General features: G+C 35.4%; 2 protein-coding genes, 1 long non-coding RNA gene and 1 pseudogene across 5 annotated transcripts; 1 reads left to right on the forward strand and 3 right to left on the reverse strand.

Moving 5' to 3' along the window:
* Nucleotides 1-8,482: 8,482 nt before the first annotated feature.
* Nucleotides 8,483-9,445, reverse strand: LOC140980915 (uncharacterized). The gene is made up of 3 exons (XR_012176007.1): nucleotides 9,256-9,445; nucleotides 8,684-8,899; nucleotides 8,483-8,504 (listed from the first exon to the last, which is right to left on the reverse strand). It is a non-coding gene; the product is annotated as an uncharacterized lncRNA (long non-coding RNA).
* LOC140980912 (glycosyltransferase family protein 64 C3) lies at nucleotides 9,009-11,153 on the forward strand. 3 transcript variants are annotated; one of them, XM_073447030.1, is made up of 3 exons: nucleotides 9,012-10,213; nucleotides 10,820-10,855; nucleotides 10,955-11,052. In XM_073447030.1, the coding sequence occupies exons 1-2, from the start codon at nucleotides 9,237-9,239 to the stop codon at nucleotides 10,827-10,829; spliced, it is 987 nt and encodes a 328-aa protein (XP_073303131.1). In that variant the 5' UTR covers nucleotides 9,012-9,236; the 3' UTR covers nucleotides 10,830-10,855; nucleotides 10,955-11,052. The 3 variants fall into 3 exon arrangements, with proteins under 3 accessions (XP_073303129.1, XP_073303131.1, XP_073303130.1); XM_073447028.1 differs by lacking the exon at nucleotides 10,955-11,052 and having other exon boundaries at nucleotides 9,009-10,213; nucleotides 10,782-10,846; XM_073447029.1 differs by lacking the exon at nucleotides 10,820-10,855 and having other exon boundaries at nucleotides 9,036-10,213; nucleotides 10,957-11,153.
* Nucleotides 11,154-11,284: 131 nt separating this feature from the next.
* On the reverse strand, nucleotides 11,285-14,325 carry LOC140980914 (probable LRR receptor-like serine/threonine-protein kinase At4g31250; annotated as a pseudogene).
* Nucleotides 14,326-14,439: 114 nt separating this feature from the next.
* On the reverse strand, nucleotides 14,440-16,574 carry LOC140980913 (uncharacterized). Its single transcript, XM_073447031.1, has 2 exons — nucleotides 15,993-16,574; nucleotides 14,440-14,985 (listed from the first exon to the last, which is right to left on the reverse strand). The coding sequence occupies exons 1-2, from the start codon at nucleotides 16,462-16,464 to the stop codon at nucleotides 14,582-14,584; spliced, it is 876 nt and encodes a 291-aa protein (XP_073303132.1). The 5' UTR covers nucleotides 16,465-16,574; the 3' UTR covers nucleotides 14,440-14,581.
* Between the last annotated feature and the right edge of the window lie 1,023 nt (nucleotides 16,575-17,597).

Consider the following 17,597-nt stretch of genomic DNA (forward strand, 5'->3'; position numbering starts at 1 on the left):
GGAAAGTTTGGGTAATGTGCATTAAATATTTGGCCAAATTATTTATTTAGATTGCTTAATCTAATGGTAGTCCCAATTTCTACATTTAGTAGTGGTGGTGCTTTAGAGATCATTTCCCACTATAAAAATTTAAATACTAAATAAATATATGGTAGCTAGCTTATTGAATTGATTTTATTTAATTCTGAAATTAGATTAAAGATTGAGTGGGGAAAAAGTTATTTATTATTTTTTTGTCCTAATTTGAACCATTAAATATTTTGACTCACCATCATAGAAATGCAAAATGGTCGGCAATGGAAGCCACCTTATTTGGTTGTGCCTATTAATTAATTGGATTAAAAATCTATGAATTAAATAATAAATTTTAAAAATAAATCGTTTGCATAAGAAATATTAATAATGATAAATGTATTCACTTATTCTAATTCTTTTTTCTATTCATTTCTATATATTCAATAAAAATTTATGGTTTTTTCGTGATTGACCCAAATAAAATATTTAGGGTCACATAACTGACTCATGAAACTATTTCACATAAATTTTTATAAATAAATAAATATATAATTGCGCCGTAATTGTACCAACAGCAATGTGGGTTGGTGGGGGTGAGAAAAAGTAAATTATCTCTCAATCTTTAAAATATATTAGTGTTATGGTGCAAGCGTAGTATGTTTGTACATTATTTTTTAATTAATTTGATTTATATTAAAATATGAGTAATATCATAATTGTAAAAATTGATAATGTGTCATACTACAGTTTCTGAACGTGATCACACCAACCTACAAATTATTTTTTGTCTCTATTCAGCTAATTCTTTGAACGACAAATACGTAATGTGTATGAAAAATAATGATTATTACATATATAAATCATGATCATGATTAATAGATCGAGTTGATTCATAAAATTTTGTTATCGTTTTATTATATTTAGATAAAATAATACAATTATATTAAATATGTAGATATAATAATATATATAAAATAACATAGTGAGAATCTGAGTGTACATTTGTTCTGGGACAAATCTTTTAGGTCTAGCTCATGCTTCAACATAATTTATTCACTTTTATGTAGCATAACTTTTGTGAAGTATATGTTATGTGTATATATAATCTGATCTAGCATTTTCTTTTTTCATGGACAAATTTTATTATATTATAATAAATAAAATGTGTGAGAAATATTTAAAATGATTATAGAAAAAAAAATATGTATTATCAACCGACCAATCGCATATAATATAAATAATATAGCAAAATAAAAAATCAGAAGAATCTGAAAGGCCAAATAATGTAATTGGTATTTGGTGGCCAACAAAGAATAAACGGACATGCATTCCTCATGACTCATGACCCAACAACTTTCTTTAGCAGCAAACACCACACGATAATTAATACTGTAAATTCAATTTTCATACAATATTAAATAAAAAATGGGGGAGCGCAAACATAAATTATGAATAAAATCCAAAAAAATCAAAGTTCGCACAGCCAAGTCGAGTCGAATGGTACTATTAATCGGTAAATACGGAAGGAAAATAAAATTTCTGTATTAAATTTATTTTTTAAGATTAATTTACTTAAAGTCAATTTGTATTACAAACTTATATATGTGTAACATTTCACGTAACACTTAATTTTGGTAAACACAAATTTATAGTCACATACAATCTTACTTGTTTTGCTGTTAAACAAAATACATCTCATATCTTACAAATACGTTCTTTAATTTGAATGTTGTGTACCCAACTGAATGACAACTTGCTCCTAGATAATCTTAAATATACATTTTATGCGATGCTTCGATAGGAAAATACGTGATTTTCCCCCTTTAAATTGTTTTTAGGAGTTGTCCCCCACCGCATGCATTTCATGACTTGTAAGTGTACCATACGTGGTTTCAACTAAATTCTATTAATAATCAAAACACCCACTAATTTGTCTCTATCATACTCAAATCTTAATATATAGTGTAAGATACTAAAAAATCAAATAAAGGATATTTTAAGCAAGACACTAATCTTAGCTAGTATGTAGTATAAGAGAGATTTGATACGTCGACAGTGCACAATTATATTAATTAGCATTGATGCAGTGACACTCATTTTATCGATGTAATTAAACATCTCATCGGTACTCACATAAGATTGCATGGTAAGTATGCGTCGTATCAAAAATGTAGTATAAGATATCAAAAAAAAAAAGAAGAAATAAATGCTCTTTTAGAATTCTAAAAAATATAGCAAGACACTATAATCTTAGTATACAGTATAGGATACTAAAAAAGAAATAAAGGATATTAGAATTCTAAAAAATATAGCAAGACACTAGTTTGTCTTGATTAGATGAAACCTTATATAGTATAAGATACTAAAAAAAGAAACAATGGATATTTAAAAAAGTTAAAAATTTGTATGAGACGGTCTCACGGATCGTATTTTGTGAGACATGTATCTTATTTGGGTCATCCATGAAAAATTATTAATTTTTATTCTAAATATCAATAGAGTTGACCGGTCTCACAGATAAAGATTCGTGAGACTGTCTCACTAGAGAACTACTCTTTGAAAAAAATATATTAAGACACTAATTTGTCTCTAATAGGATCAACCGTAGTATGTAGTACTAACACTTACATAGTATAGAGAAGATATCTTACAAAACCAGAGAATAATTTTTTTAATTTAGATAATTTCATACTGTAAAAAATTTAATCCGGGTATTAAGATAATTAAATTTTAAGATAATTAAATTTTAGAAAATGACTAACTATAACATATTAAATTGATTTTGTTTAAATTTGAATATAATATGGTTATATATTCAAATTCATTTATTTTAATTTAATGAATCTAAACACTACAAAAAAAAAGGGGGATTAGCGACGGTTGTCGCTAAAAGAGTAAGGCGACGGTTGTAGCGACGGTTTGAAGATCCGTAACAGGAGGTCGCGTCGCTATCTATCAGCGACGGTTTCTCAAAAACCGTCGCTATATTATTGAACAAGACCGTCGCTATTTTAGCGACGGTTAACGAAGAAACCGTCGCCACTTTAGCGACGGTTATAAACACACCGTCGCTAATATAACCGTCGCTGCATAAAAGCGACGGGTTTCGAAAAAACCGCGCTATATGAAGCGACGGTTTAAAAATCGTTGCTATATTAAGCAACGGTTTTTAAAAAAACCGTAGCTTAATGAAGCGACGGTTTTTGGTAGATAAGAAATTAAAATTAATCAAAATACTACACCAAATTTCATAGATACAATACACCGAAAAAATTAAAATTAAATATTAAGTTTTCTGTAAAAAAACGCTTTAAAAACTTAACTCGCGTGAAGATATGCAGATCCACGTAACGCTGGAAGATCACACCGACGAACAAATCTACGAAATTAATTAATACAAAAATATGCTAGTACAAAGTAAAAAAAACCGATAATGCGAAAAAATCGATAGACTTTCGCTATAAAGTAAAAAAAACCGAAAAGGCGAAAATCGCTGAAGTAAAAATGTTCGAGAACTTCGGTTTATAAAGAATCATAACGACGGTTATTGAAACAACCGTTGCCATTAGCAACGGTGTTGAGTTAACGCGACGGTTTTGTGAAAAACCGTCGCCGATCTAGATCGGCGACGGTTGTTGTTCAAATGTTGCTATTAGCGACGGACAAGAATAACCGTCGCCACATATGGCGACGGTTTTTTATTATACCATCGTTCATATAATATGAAACGTCCTGCCCTTTTTATTGCTTTAAAAGTGCTAGAAATTTTTTTTTTAAAACCCTTACATAGCATCGGCCGAATCATACACATTAGCATAAAAATATTTTAGAACCATTTTAAAATTAAAACAACCAACTATATATTTGAGAAATACAGCTCATACTATAATTCTCTCAAAAAATCATTCAAAGCATAAATAAAAAGCGTAAAAATCTTTAACATAAATCATAAACATAATTGCTGAAAGCTAGAAGCGCCGGTCCTCGGGTCGTGTGCACCTTCAGTCCAGTCAAGTCAACCATCCAGACCTCCATAAACATTATTATCATAATCACCTGCATCAATCACACCTAGTAAGTCTAAAGACTCAACACGTCATATTCTTGATAACAAGTAATACGTATAAAACCACAAGCAACAATGAAAAATACTTGTACTTAAAATATCGTTGTCATGAAGATGCATAAACTTCAAACATGACATTTTCGTAAACATTTTCATGATGCATAAAATTTAAATAAAAACATTTTCATGACATGCATAACATAAACCTTAACATTTTCCTTTTTCCTCAACATGACATAACATAAAACATTTTTCATGATCATAAACATTTTTCCTTTTCCTTTTCCTTTGTTGAATTCAGATCGTAATTGTGACTTTCCTGACATGGCATGACATGACGATGGATCCATCTATAAATAACCACAGTACTGGGCGGCGGAGGACACCAGCAACACTCTCACCGGTCAACTGGGCCCTTGGCCTATCATGATCGAATAGAAATACGATCGTCGGGGCTCCCTCTGGGGCCTTTTCCCATAAATGGGCTCCCTCTGGGGCCTTTTCCCCTCACGATATTCCCATTCTTCCGTTACCACAAAACCGTTACCACATAACCGTTACCACATATTCGCAATGATGGAAACACGATCGTCGGGCTCCCACTGGGACCATAACCCTCACGACGTCGCCAACATTAACGAATTAGTCACAATCACTTCACATCCTTCAACATTTTTCATTCACATCACTTTAGAAAAATCCTGAATAATATTTACATTTTCCATTTTGAAACCAAGCATGCAACATGTATTTTAAATGTCTTCCTTAAATCATAAAAATCAAATAGACATTTAAAAATCATCATTTAATCATGAACATTTCATAATCAATTAAAAATAATCATAATATCATAAAAATAGCATTTAGGGCACTGCCATGACCTTTACTAATTTTTAGGTGTAAAAAGACCGTTTTACCCCTAGACGTAAAATTTTACGTTTTTGACGTTTTCTTGAATTCATTGACTCTAACATGTCCCAAATAATTATTTAAGCCTACATGAATTTTCTCAAATTTTTATTTAGCCTAAAACGAGGACTTTTAAATTAATCTTTAAATGTGACGTATTAAAGCGTTTAAATCCCGAATTAAACCAAACCTTAATATAAAATTACCAAATTAAAAACTTAGACTTATAATAATTATTTAAGCTTAAACCTAATTTTTCATAATTTTATAAAGCTTGAAACTAGGCGTTTTCATTAACTCGTTAATTAGCGTTTCGTGTGGCGATTAAATCCCGAATAAATCCAAAACTCATTATTTTGATCCCAAATTTTAAACATAACATTTTTATGATTTATTCTACCCTTCCAAGTCATGAGCCATACCCGTGGACCCTTGGATCAATTTTTAGCTTTATAAATTTCGTTTTTGACACCTTATCGAACACACCGAACCATCTCCTAATTTACCCGAGCCACCTTGAACCAAAACTTAGCCAAACCATCTAGGGACCCTACTGTGCAAGCCCAGGCCAAATAACATGACCCTAACCCCCTCAAAAAGCCTACTGAACTTGACCCAATTCTGCACTATCCTAGAACTCGCGCCTATAGATTCCTAGTGACACTAGGACACCTCCAGTCGAGCCACCACCGATCCCAGCACACCCTGACCTTCCCTGGACCAAGCCCAGACCCTGCCCAGACCAGCCCAAGCCCCTGGACCCCGCGCCCGAGCCACCTGAACAACACAGCAGCCTCAGGCGATTGTGATGCTTCCCTCACGATTTCCACTTCCAGCAGAGCCAGCACCAAACCCAGCCGCACCAAGCCCTGGCCCGACCCATGCCCATCTCCCTTGGACCCTAACAGACCACTCTGGCTCGCCACCAGGCCAGCTGCAAGCCCCCTAGCCGTGACTCTTTTGCTCGCGCATGGGGAAGAGTCCCAACTCCCATGGACTCTTCCCTAGCGTTTTCCGTCGACCCTAGCCGCCCTAGGACCCTGCCTAGCCTTCGACCCTGACCCCGGCCGAGCCCCCTACCAGTCCTGGCCAGCCCCTAGACCCCATGCAAAGAAGACGAGCCACGTGAATATACATAACTTACGTTTCCTTGTCCTGGCTATTCCCTCGTTTTCCAGCTTTGGTATAACAGGTTGTGCAGCATGTTTCGTGTTTTCTAAGGCCTCTAAATTTGTGTAAAACTATCCCTTTTCAATTCCTAATCATGGCAGCCTCTTATATACATGTAAATCATGATTTTTGGATCAAATTACATGTTTTTAAAACCATATAATATACATATACGAAAATAATAAGGTTGTGCCTTGTTTTTCATGCAAAACAATTTTTAATGATTACTATGGTATGAAAGATGAGAAAAAGAAGAAATATAGTGTGCCTTTGCGTTTTAAATGCACGATTATTTGTTGACGATTGACGAAGAACGGGGCAAGAACCTCGGCTTGAACTCTACCTTGAAATTCTCGATTTTCTTCTTTAAATTGTGGTGTGTGTGAGCCGTGCACTTTGAGGAGTTTTGGGAGAGAAAAATATAAGATTTGAGGCGTGTAGCAAAGTGTAGGGTTGGGGTGATTATCTTATTTAAATACTAATTAATTCTCTAAATAAGGATTAGGCCTATTAAGCTAATAAATTAGGCCCAATAGTAATTAATTAAAATATTTAAAAGATTTAAAAATAATTTTGATTAATAAACCTTGTGAATTTATTAGCCGGGTTGTCAAAACGTTCGTATTTTTGTTGAAAATCCAACACCGATAAAAATTACGGCCCGGCGTATAAAATCACCTAAAAACCCCTTATTTTCAAAAATAAGAAAAAGTATCACCCATATTTTAAATAATTTAAAACAATTATTTAATAAAATCATTTCTATTTTTCAGCCATCGGTCTCCGTTCCTCGATCGCAACTTGAATATTTCTTAAAAAATACATTTTAATACAACCATGTAAAAAATATAATTTTAAACATGTCAAAATGCAAAACATAATTAATTAATGCAATTAAAACATTTAATTAAAATAAAAGAATTTAATAATTCAAATGCATGTGGTTTGCGTGGACCTTAAAATTTTCGGGGCGTTACATAATATGTGACGACGGTTTTTTATTATACCGTCGTTCATATAACCCGTCGCACAAAATAGCGACGGGTTTTGACAAATGGTCGCTAATATAGCGACGGTTAATGTCAAACCATCGCTACAATAGCGACCGTTTTTGATAAACTGTCGCATACTTTTGTAGGCGACGATTTAATGAAACACCGTCGCTATTATAGCGCGGTGTATCAAAAACCGTCGCCATATAAGCGACGGTTTTTGTAGCGACGGTTTATCTAAAACCGTCGCTATATCAAGGGAGCGACGGAACCGTCACTATTCTCACTTTTTTTTTGTAGTGAAATTTTATTTCAGTATAACATTAATTTTTTAAGATTTTATTCTTCATGTGAATATGTAAAAAATAAGTCATTAGGGTTTTGATTATTTTATCTAAAATGAAATTACGAAATGATTAAAATTCCATTTATTCCGACAAATGAACGACACACAAGTGCGGGGTGTCTGTATATTTTAATTCACTATTTTATTGATTGTGAGACCTTAGTGGTATGAAATATTTACTTTAATTAGATTTTAAAATAATATCATCATCAAATTACAAATAAAATATATTCATTTGATAAAAAAAATAAGTAAAATACTTATTTTAATTTATAACTCAAACATAACTACTATATCTCATCGATCTACTTCCCAAAATTTTTAAAATCATTATAAAATATTTCTTTATTTTTGTCTATACTTGTGAGCTTATAAAACCGAGCACATTTCCAGTGAGGTAGTTTCACGGATTTATATATGTGAGAACATGTCGATCCAATTTATATTTAAAATAAATTTTTTTTATATACAGATATAAAAATTAATATTTTTTTATTAAACAAATGATGTTGAATATCCCTGTCACAAAATTGATACGTGAAACTGTCTTATAAGAGTTTCGTGTATAAAAATACATGATACATTTTTCATAAAATTTTAAAATCGTTAAAAAATAATTATTTTGAATGAATAGCTAGTAATAATTATTTTTTTGTGTAGGAAAAATGTATAAATGTGAATTTTTTGATGTGGAAATAAATAAAAAATACAAAACTATCATCCTTGCTGAAATTGTGAATGCTAATTCGAGATATCTATGTCCAATATTACGAACACGGTAATGAATTAAAATATCGAATTTTGTACCACATATACTTTGGTGTATACGGTACACTTTGTGGATAAAGATTTCCAAGTATAAAATATCACATACCATATTAAATTTGAATGATTGGTTTAAGTAGAATCGAGTATTTGTCGATTATGAGCTATCTCGATTTGAGTTCTTTATGGTATATTCTTCTTTAATCAGAGGGGATATTACACACATAATCCCAGAATCCACCTTTTCCAAGCAAAAACAAAGATCAACGAAATGTCACAATCAATAGTCCGCGGAGAGGACAAAACGAATAGAAGGGCGAATTCAGAACCAAAAAAAAAAAAACACACACCAATGAACAAGAACATAATAGTTCACATTCAAGCAAGTAAAACTTAGTGCAATTTATCTGTGACTTTTACCTGTTGCTTAACCGGGATGCATCCAGCCAGTTTAAGGTCGAGACGGGCTTTTGAGTTGGAATGGCGATGGCTTATTGCTTGAAGGGAAGTTGAGGTTCAAGTTACTACTGGAAGCAACAGCCATTTTCGTAGCAAGTGCGCAGCCTATTTTCCGTCAAGAATTCAACCACAGCTGCTACCAGATCCATACATTTATCTCCTATGTGGGGTTCAAATCTGCCTCAAAATGATATCTTTTATCACAAAATTGTCATCAAATAGCATAGGATTCACTTCAAATTCTTCAAGTAGCCCGTTTCGTGACTGATTAAAATGCAACCTTAAATCTTGCACACAAGTTCTTTGATTGAGTTAAAATAACAAACTTAAGTTCTTGGAAATGTAACCGTTCGCCACGAAGTTTTAAAATTTTAGCAATTTTATGCAAATCGTGACCCGATTTTGGAATCCAACTTTGCTTGACGTCTTATTTGGCCTTTAAATAGTTCATTCAAGAAATGGCCAAATTTGCAAAATCTGTAAAAATCAAATTACAAACAAAGCCAAGATTCTAATGGGCATTGTAACTCTACCTTTCTTACTAGCCGCAATTATCTTCTTCCCTCTGCCCCTTTTGGTCATTTCACTTCGAACATACCCGAATTCCCAGACTCCGCCCTGCAATAAGCCCGACCCGAAATCACTCAGATCCGACCGACTGACTGTGGTAATCAACGGCTACTCGGAGCACCGTATTCCATTGCTTCAATCAATCGCCGAAGCCTACTCCGTCGCGCCACAAGTCGCCGGTGTAGTCATCCTCTGGTGCAACCCTTCCACCTCCTCCAGAACCCTCTCCCGCCTTTCACAAAACGTCTCCGCCTTTGTCCACCTGTCGCCGTCGTCCAGCCTAAATTCCAGATTCTACCCCTGGGAAATCATCAATACCCGAGCCGTCCTCATCTGCGACGATGACATCATGCCCGCCACGACCTCCGTGTCCTTCGCGTTCACCGTCTGGAAATCGGATCCGGATCGGATCGTCGGATTTTTCGCCAGATCGCACGCTTACGACATAGCTTCGAGATCCTGGATCTACACCATGGAGAGGGATAAGTACTCGATAATCCTCACCAAATTAATGATCCTTGACATCAAATACCTCGAGAAATACTCGTGCAGTGAAGAATACGCCGCTGCCAGACAAATAGTGGATAAAATCAATAATTGCGAAGATATCTTGATGAATTTTGTGGTGGCTGATGAAATTGGAAGGGGCCCATTAATGGTGGGGGCTAAAGGAGGCGGAATTAGAGATCATGGAGACTCAAGAAACGAGGACGTATCGGGTGGAGTGGCAGAAGTGGGGTTGAGTAGCAGAAGAAGGGAGCATAGAAAGAGGAGAGGGGAGTGTATAAGGGAATTTCATAGGATATTGGGAAGGATGCCATTGAAGTACAGCTATGGGAAGGTGGTGGATGATGTTGGAGAACAGGGGTTATGCGTGAAGGCAGGGAAGGTGGTTCTCTGTGATCAACAACAAGATTTCAGGTGGGTGAAAGATTCATCCTTTCATTCATATTTTTATGGGTTTCTTTTTTCTTTTTTTATTTCATTTCTCTTGGACTGCACGATTAGATTACAAAGTTTGACAGATTTTCTTGGTTTTGAATTTTGAGGTCTCTGCAATTTTAATTCTCAGTTTTCAGGGTTCTGGATCTTGAATCAATTGTTTTATTGAGAAATGAATGATGATACATCAAATCTTTTTTTTTTAAATACATTAAATCTTTTCGCCCTAAAGATGCTGCTCCATTTGCACATCCACATGGAGGAGAGGGTTGCTTCTTAGTTGTAATTTTCCTATCGTGCTTAATCAAGTAGAAACTGAATTTTTGTTTTGTCAAGAATCTGAAAAAAACTGGATCATCAAGAAAGGAATTTTTTTTTGAATTCACTGGTAGCATTTTACTTAAAAAAGTGAAAGATATAGTATTTCCGTCATTTTTAATGCTTGTTGATTCATGCTAAGTTCATATTTCTAGTCCTCTCTCTACCTCTGTATGTGTAGCTTCTCTATTTATTTCTTGTGATTCATTCCTTTTAGTATCAAATCCAGTCAAGATTCAATTTGAATAGATGTTCACATTCTCTCAGATATACATAGAGGAAAGAGGTAGACTTGCATTTCATAGATAATCTGGAGATTCTGTTCTGCTTATTTTATGTGGTGAACATAGTTATATTTACAAGATTCTTTTTCTAGTCCTGATAATCACGGTAAACTTTTTCAGGACGGCTTAAATATCCACCATCTTCAAATCAAGTATGGGAAGCTGAAGTGTTGTTAAGATATGTAGATTGACTGAAAACGCTTCTCGAGTGTATGTAGAAGGATACACAAATTTTAATTGTTCACCTTTATCTTTAGTACAGCTTCCGGTTATAAATACTTTTCTACTTCTGGAACATATTTTCATTGACCTTTACATATGTTGTTGAGTAGAGATGGAGATAAAAAAGGCTAGTATTTCTTGTATTGAAAAACCAAACATAGCATCCATGTTGTTCAAAGTACACGAGCAAACTTGCAAAGAACCGCAAATTTAACCATAAACCAAGGTTGAACTGCATATTTACCTATCCATTGTGCAGAAAGTATGTATAGATTAAAAGGCAGTCGCGTCTACTAGCTTCTCAAAATTTTCATGCCTTCGAAAATGAGAAAGCGTCATCAGTCATTGCTCTAGAAGAATACACCACATCAACTTCGCTTGTGTAAGATGAAAAGTGATCATCGCTATCCTTTTCCTCCAACTCTTCTATTTTCTCAATAGCCTCCTTCAAATCCCGCCGTTTATCCACATCCCACTCGCAGCAACACATTCCAATTTTGAGTAGTCGAAACATCTGCCCATCACCACGCCTTGCTAAGTTCATGTCCTTATCAAACACCTCACTTGTCCACTCTTCTCTTACAACAGAGTTAACTCAGGTTGCCAAGTCTGCGCTAGGTCCTTTTCCTTGTTTAAGATAGTTTGCAGGAAACTTGCCAGTCAACAACTCGAGTATGAGAATTCCGATGCTCCAAACGTCAGTCTTCCTCGTAACAGAGTCATTTCGAGAGGATTCTGGTGACTTGTAAGCTACCATAAATTTTTTAGCATGATCCTTGTTGATTACTGGTACTAGTGCATATTCACCTAGAAGGGGTTCAAATGTGCTTTCGAGAAGGACATTTGAAGATTTGAGATGGCCACGAGGAAGAGCTAATATTGGAAGTTCCTAGTAGAGGTACACCAGTCCTTTTGAAACACCTTTGATGATTCTTAAGCTTGTTGGCCAGTCAAGACCTGGTTGGTTCGTGCTCCTTTTGCCTTCTCAAGAGAATTTAAACATGTTAAGATCATGTTATATAACAAATCCCACTTTTTTAAAATAGAAATGTAGATTCCGTGTTCTGTATGTTTCCATTTTCTGATCAGGTTATAGATACATAGAGATATATATCCGAACTTAATCTGGAAATAAAAAACTTACTGTGAAGATGACTAGCCAAACTCCCATTTTCTGCAAAATCAGCGATCAAAAGCTTTTCTTCTTTCCTGTGATAGAAAGCAACCAAAGGCAACAGATTAGGGTGTGACAGCCTTCCTAGCTTTCTCATATGTTCTTGAAACTCTTCTTTTCCAACATTACTCATTTGTCTGAAACTCCTTACAACATAAGGCTGGCCGCTAAAAAGCACAGCTTTATAAGACGAACCGAAGCTTCCACTACCCAACACTTCAGCTGATGCCCTTAGCAACTCTTCCAACTCAAATCTTTGTCTATCGTTTCTAACAAATTGTAGTTTTCCATGTTCACTTTTCTTGAATGTCCCACTCCGGCTAAAAATTGGCTCTTCTTTGTGGGGTTTGTCTATTGATTTTTGATATTTTAGCGACTTTACACGCCTGCGTAATATGACGAAGAGTATGATAATAGCAGCTAATGCATGTCCCACTGCAACTGCTATGATTAAGCCGATTTTCTAGGTCAATATATTTGGTTTGCATGTGTCTAATGGCATACCACATAGCTTATTTCCTGCTAGATAAAAAAAAAAAAAAAAAAAAAAAAAGAATTTGCTACTTAAAAATAAAAAAATGAAATTAACCAAATAAAAAATGAAAACTTTATGGAGGGACAACTGCTTTGCTTGAAAACTTAATGGCGCCTGATAGACAAGGGATTAGTTGGAGCAACAATAAGTCTGTTTGGCTGTCGTTAGTAGCATATTAAACGTGCATGTCATGAGTTACAGTTCTTCCTTGGGAGCATAACAAAATATTGAAAACAAAGCTATCGGAAATTATTGGACACCATTATCAAATATTTTATTTCCTCTTTTGAATTAGTAGTCCCTTAATATTACTAATAATAATCAGAGGACTGATTTTTATCATCAAACCAATTCTGATTATCGAACTAAATTGGACACAAAAACAAGTCAAGAACGATATGTTCAAGAAACTTATAACGAGATAAAATAAATCGATATAATCTTAGACAATCAACGACTTTGAAAACCAAGAAAATTACCATAAATTAGCTTGCATTGTGGCTGCGGAGTGTAGCAGGTATAGATCCTTCTAGCTTATTGTAGGAGAAATTTATTGTCAAATTGATCCCCGTCAAACAAATTATTCTGAAGCTGCAAATCCACAAGCTTCGGCAGTTGAAGCAAAGACATAGGAATGTTTCCGGTGAATTCATTATTTCCTAGCACCATTCTCCTCATACCCTTCTTTCCTGAAAAAGCTTTATCCGGTATTTCGCCGTTGAATTTGTTATCTGCCAGTTACAAACTTCTCAGGTTTCGGAGCTTGTTCAAATTACTTGGAAATGGCCCTGAAAAACTGTTCATGACACTTAGGCTGTAAAATAATGGCAAGTTTGATAGGGATTCTATGTCGATTCTTCCGCCGAGCCCCATCCCTTCGAGTCTTAATCTTGTTAAGACACCAGCTGTGCAGACACAGCCTTTCCAAACAGGATTAGAACACATGTTAGCAACTGATTCTTTCCAATCACTAAGCATGGTGGCATTGGTTAGCGATTCTTTGAACTTGAGGAGGGATTTACCCGAGGCCATATCATCACCTGGTAATAATTGTATAGCGCAAAGTAACATGACACAAAACACGACCAAGCAAGGACGAGAGTCACGATCCATGTTCAACACTTATCTTGTGGGAATTTCTTTGCTGCACAAAGGTTAGAAATTGTGTACAATTAAGATGGCTTTTGCTTGCATGAATGTCAAAGTATTTCGGTATAATTTCTTGATTGTTTGAGGAAGGCATGTTGGATGATTTGAAGATGGCAAAGGGAGATATGATGGGATTGACAAAGTATGATGGGATTAACAAAGTAAGCCATATACAAAGGGATTAGCTGTGCTTTGGCCGGCTTTATCTTTTTGTGTTATTGGGACTTTAGTGGATTATATTTCTTGTTGGGTGGTCATTACTAGCAAGAATACGTGGGATTTTGACCTTTTCATGGAAACTGTGTTGCTTTATTTCGTATCGGTTGTCACCTTGTATTTATTCTGCGATTATGAATCCTGATCAAACATCTTTTTGCAAACACTTCAAATAAATATAATTTACCCCAGACGATATATATTTCATCACAGAAATTGCCATGCGAAGCGGGCCGATACATAGGTTACTAAATTGGGAAACTTGAGGAGAATAAGAACATTCAACGAGTAAACCATCGACATTAGATTGATTGCTGGAAAATACTTACTAGACTAAACCCGATACATAGGCTACTAAAATCGTCGCACCCTACAAATTGCGAGACTACATTGATCTTTCGCCTTTACAAAAAGCAAGAAAAACTAAGAATTAATCCCTCACAATTACATCATTTGAATTGTTCAACCAGATCAGAAAAATCCTTCAGGGTTCTCGAAATCTTTTCGAGATAAACGATAAGCTTATCGCCCTGTTGTCTATTTAAATCTGTTTGTACGGCCTCAGTATTTTTCAGATTAGCCAATTTGTAATCTGCATCATCAGCAATGTTGCATTCAAGTAATGCATTTATCTGGAGTGCATTTTCTCGAAGGATTGTACACATAATTTGCTCCTTCGTTTCAATAGTGCTCTCAGGCATACTTTCAACGTTGCTGTTTGTGTCTTCCAACTTCCCATTTATGTCGCTCGACTCTTCAAGCTTTACCTTTGGGCTTGTGAAGTATCCCCATGGGTTCAACTTTTCAATTCTTCGTTTTTTGCGCTTCGTCCTACGGTTTTGTTTCTTGGAACCTTTGTCGTATGAAAAAAAACACCTAGATTCAGTATATGTTATGTGACTTAAGAACGCAGTTCCTTGATCAATATTCAATTGTGCGCCACTGTTTTTGATAAGGTACAAAAGCTCAACCTCAATATATATGCTAATATCTACAGAAAGGATATTGATTACCAAAAAAAAATTCAAAAAAGATACTGGTGAATATCAGAACTGCATAAGGGAAATGTAATACCCCCATCCCACATCTGGGAATGATTTCATAAGGTTCCAAGACTACTTAACGGATTTTAGCAACTTGAGTTGATATTTTTGTGTGCAAGGGATTGGTGACAAGTGATTGCCAGCGGAATCATTCGTGTAGTGTGTCACTTGCAAAGGCCATAAGCGTGACGGGAACAACCTTATTCTTTTTTTCTCCCATATGAAAATGCCGTTCCCACTTCCCCCTCATACAACACATACAGCGGTAGCCTGTGTCTCAGACTCTCAAAAGTTTCCTTCCATATGGCCAAAAAATCATAAATATCAAATTATTACTCTTTCCCTCGATCGTAAAAAGCAGACTAAACGATCCAAAATGTTCGCTTTCGTAAGAAGCAACATTTCGCGTTGAATCCTACAGTTTCCCACAAGTGAACTAATCTTACACCACAATCTGTTCTCTAAAGATATGCTTTACAGTCTACAGATATCAGAATCTCAAGATTTAAGCACCCGAATACAAAGTTTCTCACTCTATGATACACTCCGTGTTCCATTCCGTCACTAACCATTTTCGTATGATCTTTTGATAAATCGGAATCGAGGCAATAATGAGTAAGCCTAGACAAAGATGTGAAGCTCCGTATTTGATATGCAAATAATCAAGCACTCAACCTCAGTTCTATCTGAAAAATCTCTCCCCCAAGCCTCTATATATATTCGTGATTGCACGCTCCAAAAGTATAGACTTTTAGTTTTAATTCGTCCCGCAAATAGCCACTATGTTTTACTAAAATAGGCAAAAATAAAATCTTACCAGTTTCGAAGAATTTAGTCACTCGGCCCTGAGCCTCCGCGTCTGAATCCGGGTCGGTATCCATAACCGCCTGCTCCTCCTCATCCTCCACCAGCTTCGCCGCCTCAAGTCCATCAATCCCCTCATCCTCCACCTCGTCACCACCACTCCTTTTCCCCTTGGCACTAACACACTGATCAATGGCATCGAATAGCTCACCACGAAGAGACCCATTTCCCCCAGAACCGTTTTTCACCCTCCTGTACTCACTGAAGAGCTCGTCCCACTTACGACGGCACTGATTCAAGTTCCGGTTGACGTCAAGGGAATTGCAGTTGTCGACAATCTGCTTCCATTTCTGGTAGGAAGGCAGCGCGGCGCCCCACTCCGATTCGATGGCGTTGATTTCGTTAATGAGAATTAAGGACTCTTCTGCCGACCAATCTGGGGCGGCTTTTGATCGCGTCCGGTGGGATACTCTCGGTTCCGCCATTATCAGTGATTTTCACGAGAAATTGAGAATCGAAGGCTTGTCGTCTGTGGACATACGTAGCGATGACAATTTTCGTCTACTCATCTCGATATAATAATATTAATATTATGAATAATAACAATAGTAATAATAAATTTGGGTTTGGATAATCTGCCCCGTTTCGTTATTTTTTTGATCTCAACGAATTTGAGTTCGGGGATTTCTTGAACCCAAAAAATGAGGATGAAAACGGAGATGAAATATAGGGATGGGACGAGGGAAACAAACTCGCGCTGTCCGTCGTGTTACCATCTTTATATGTATAGCACTATAAAACTAAAAATGTAGTAAAAAATAAATGTATTTCTCTATTCTAAATGAATAAATTGTTGATTTTTAAAAAGCTTTCATTCTTTATCTTAATTTCAAACAATGATTTCATTAACATGTTCATAAATTAATATAAAGCTAAGTGCGTACAAGAATGCAAGCAGAAGGATAAATGAATCGAAATCTCTTTGTATTAATCTGATTACTAGTCATTTCTATATATAAAACATCAAATTTAACAGAAACTTAAACTCTGCCCACTGCCTTTACTCCGAAAATATGGAAACAAACCAAACAACTTTCTATAGCCATAAAGCCAAGACTCAACAATTCAACTAGTGCTAAAAACTCTTCAGCTAAAGTTAACTAAGCAACTTGAATAAATTCTCAACATCCTCCCTTAAACTGATTTTCTGCTTAAATACAATTTAGAGAGTACGAGCTTCAACTTCAACTATTCAGCAACACCCTCCCTTAAGTAGCACTCCTTCAAGAGCAAACTCCACGCATTGCTCTAAGCTTTTCAAACGTTACTTGCTTAAGTGGCTTAGTCAATATATCATCACTTGATTTTCATTTTTGCATAACATAAAATCAGTTGTTCCACATTACACAGATTGTGTAGGAAATGATATATAACATCAATGTGTATGCTCTTTCTATGAAGAACTGGTTTTTTTTTTGAAATTTTAATTGTTGGCTCCTTCCTGCTGGTATTGAAGCGTTTCAAGTAATGTTCTAAACCAAATTGTTTTATTTGAACATGTTGTGGCCACATATTTTGCGTTTGTAGTTGGCAAATAACAATTTGTTGTTTTTCTCAC

Source organism: Primulina huaijiensis, chromosome 7, assembly GCF_012295235.1.
Source record: "Primulina huaijiensis isolate GDHJ02 chromosome 7, ASM1229523v2, whole genome shotgun sequence".
NCBI lineage: Eukaryota > Viridiplantae > Streptophyta > Magnoliopsida > Lamiales > Gesneriaceae > Primulina > Primulina huaijiensis.

What these genes read in the sequence shown, in the direction of transcription:
- LOC140980912 (XM_073447028.1), top strand. Translation starts at nt 9,237, where the DNA reads ATGGGCATTGTAACTCTACCTTTCTTACTAGCCGCAATTATCTTCTTC.
- LOC140980913 (XM_073447031.1), bottom strand. Translation starts at nt 16,464, where the DNA reads ATGGCGGAACCGAGAGTATCCCACCGGACGCGATCAAAAGCCGCCCCA. An exon ending in GACTAAATTCTTCGAAACTG is followed by an intron (nt 14,986 to 15,992) that starts GTAAGATTTTAT and finishes CATACGACAAAG; the next exon opens with GTTCCAAGAAACAAAACCGT.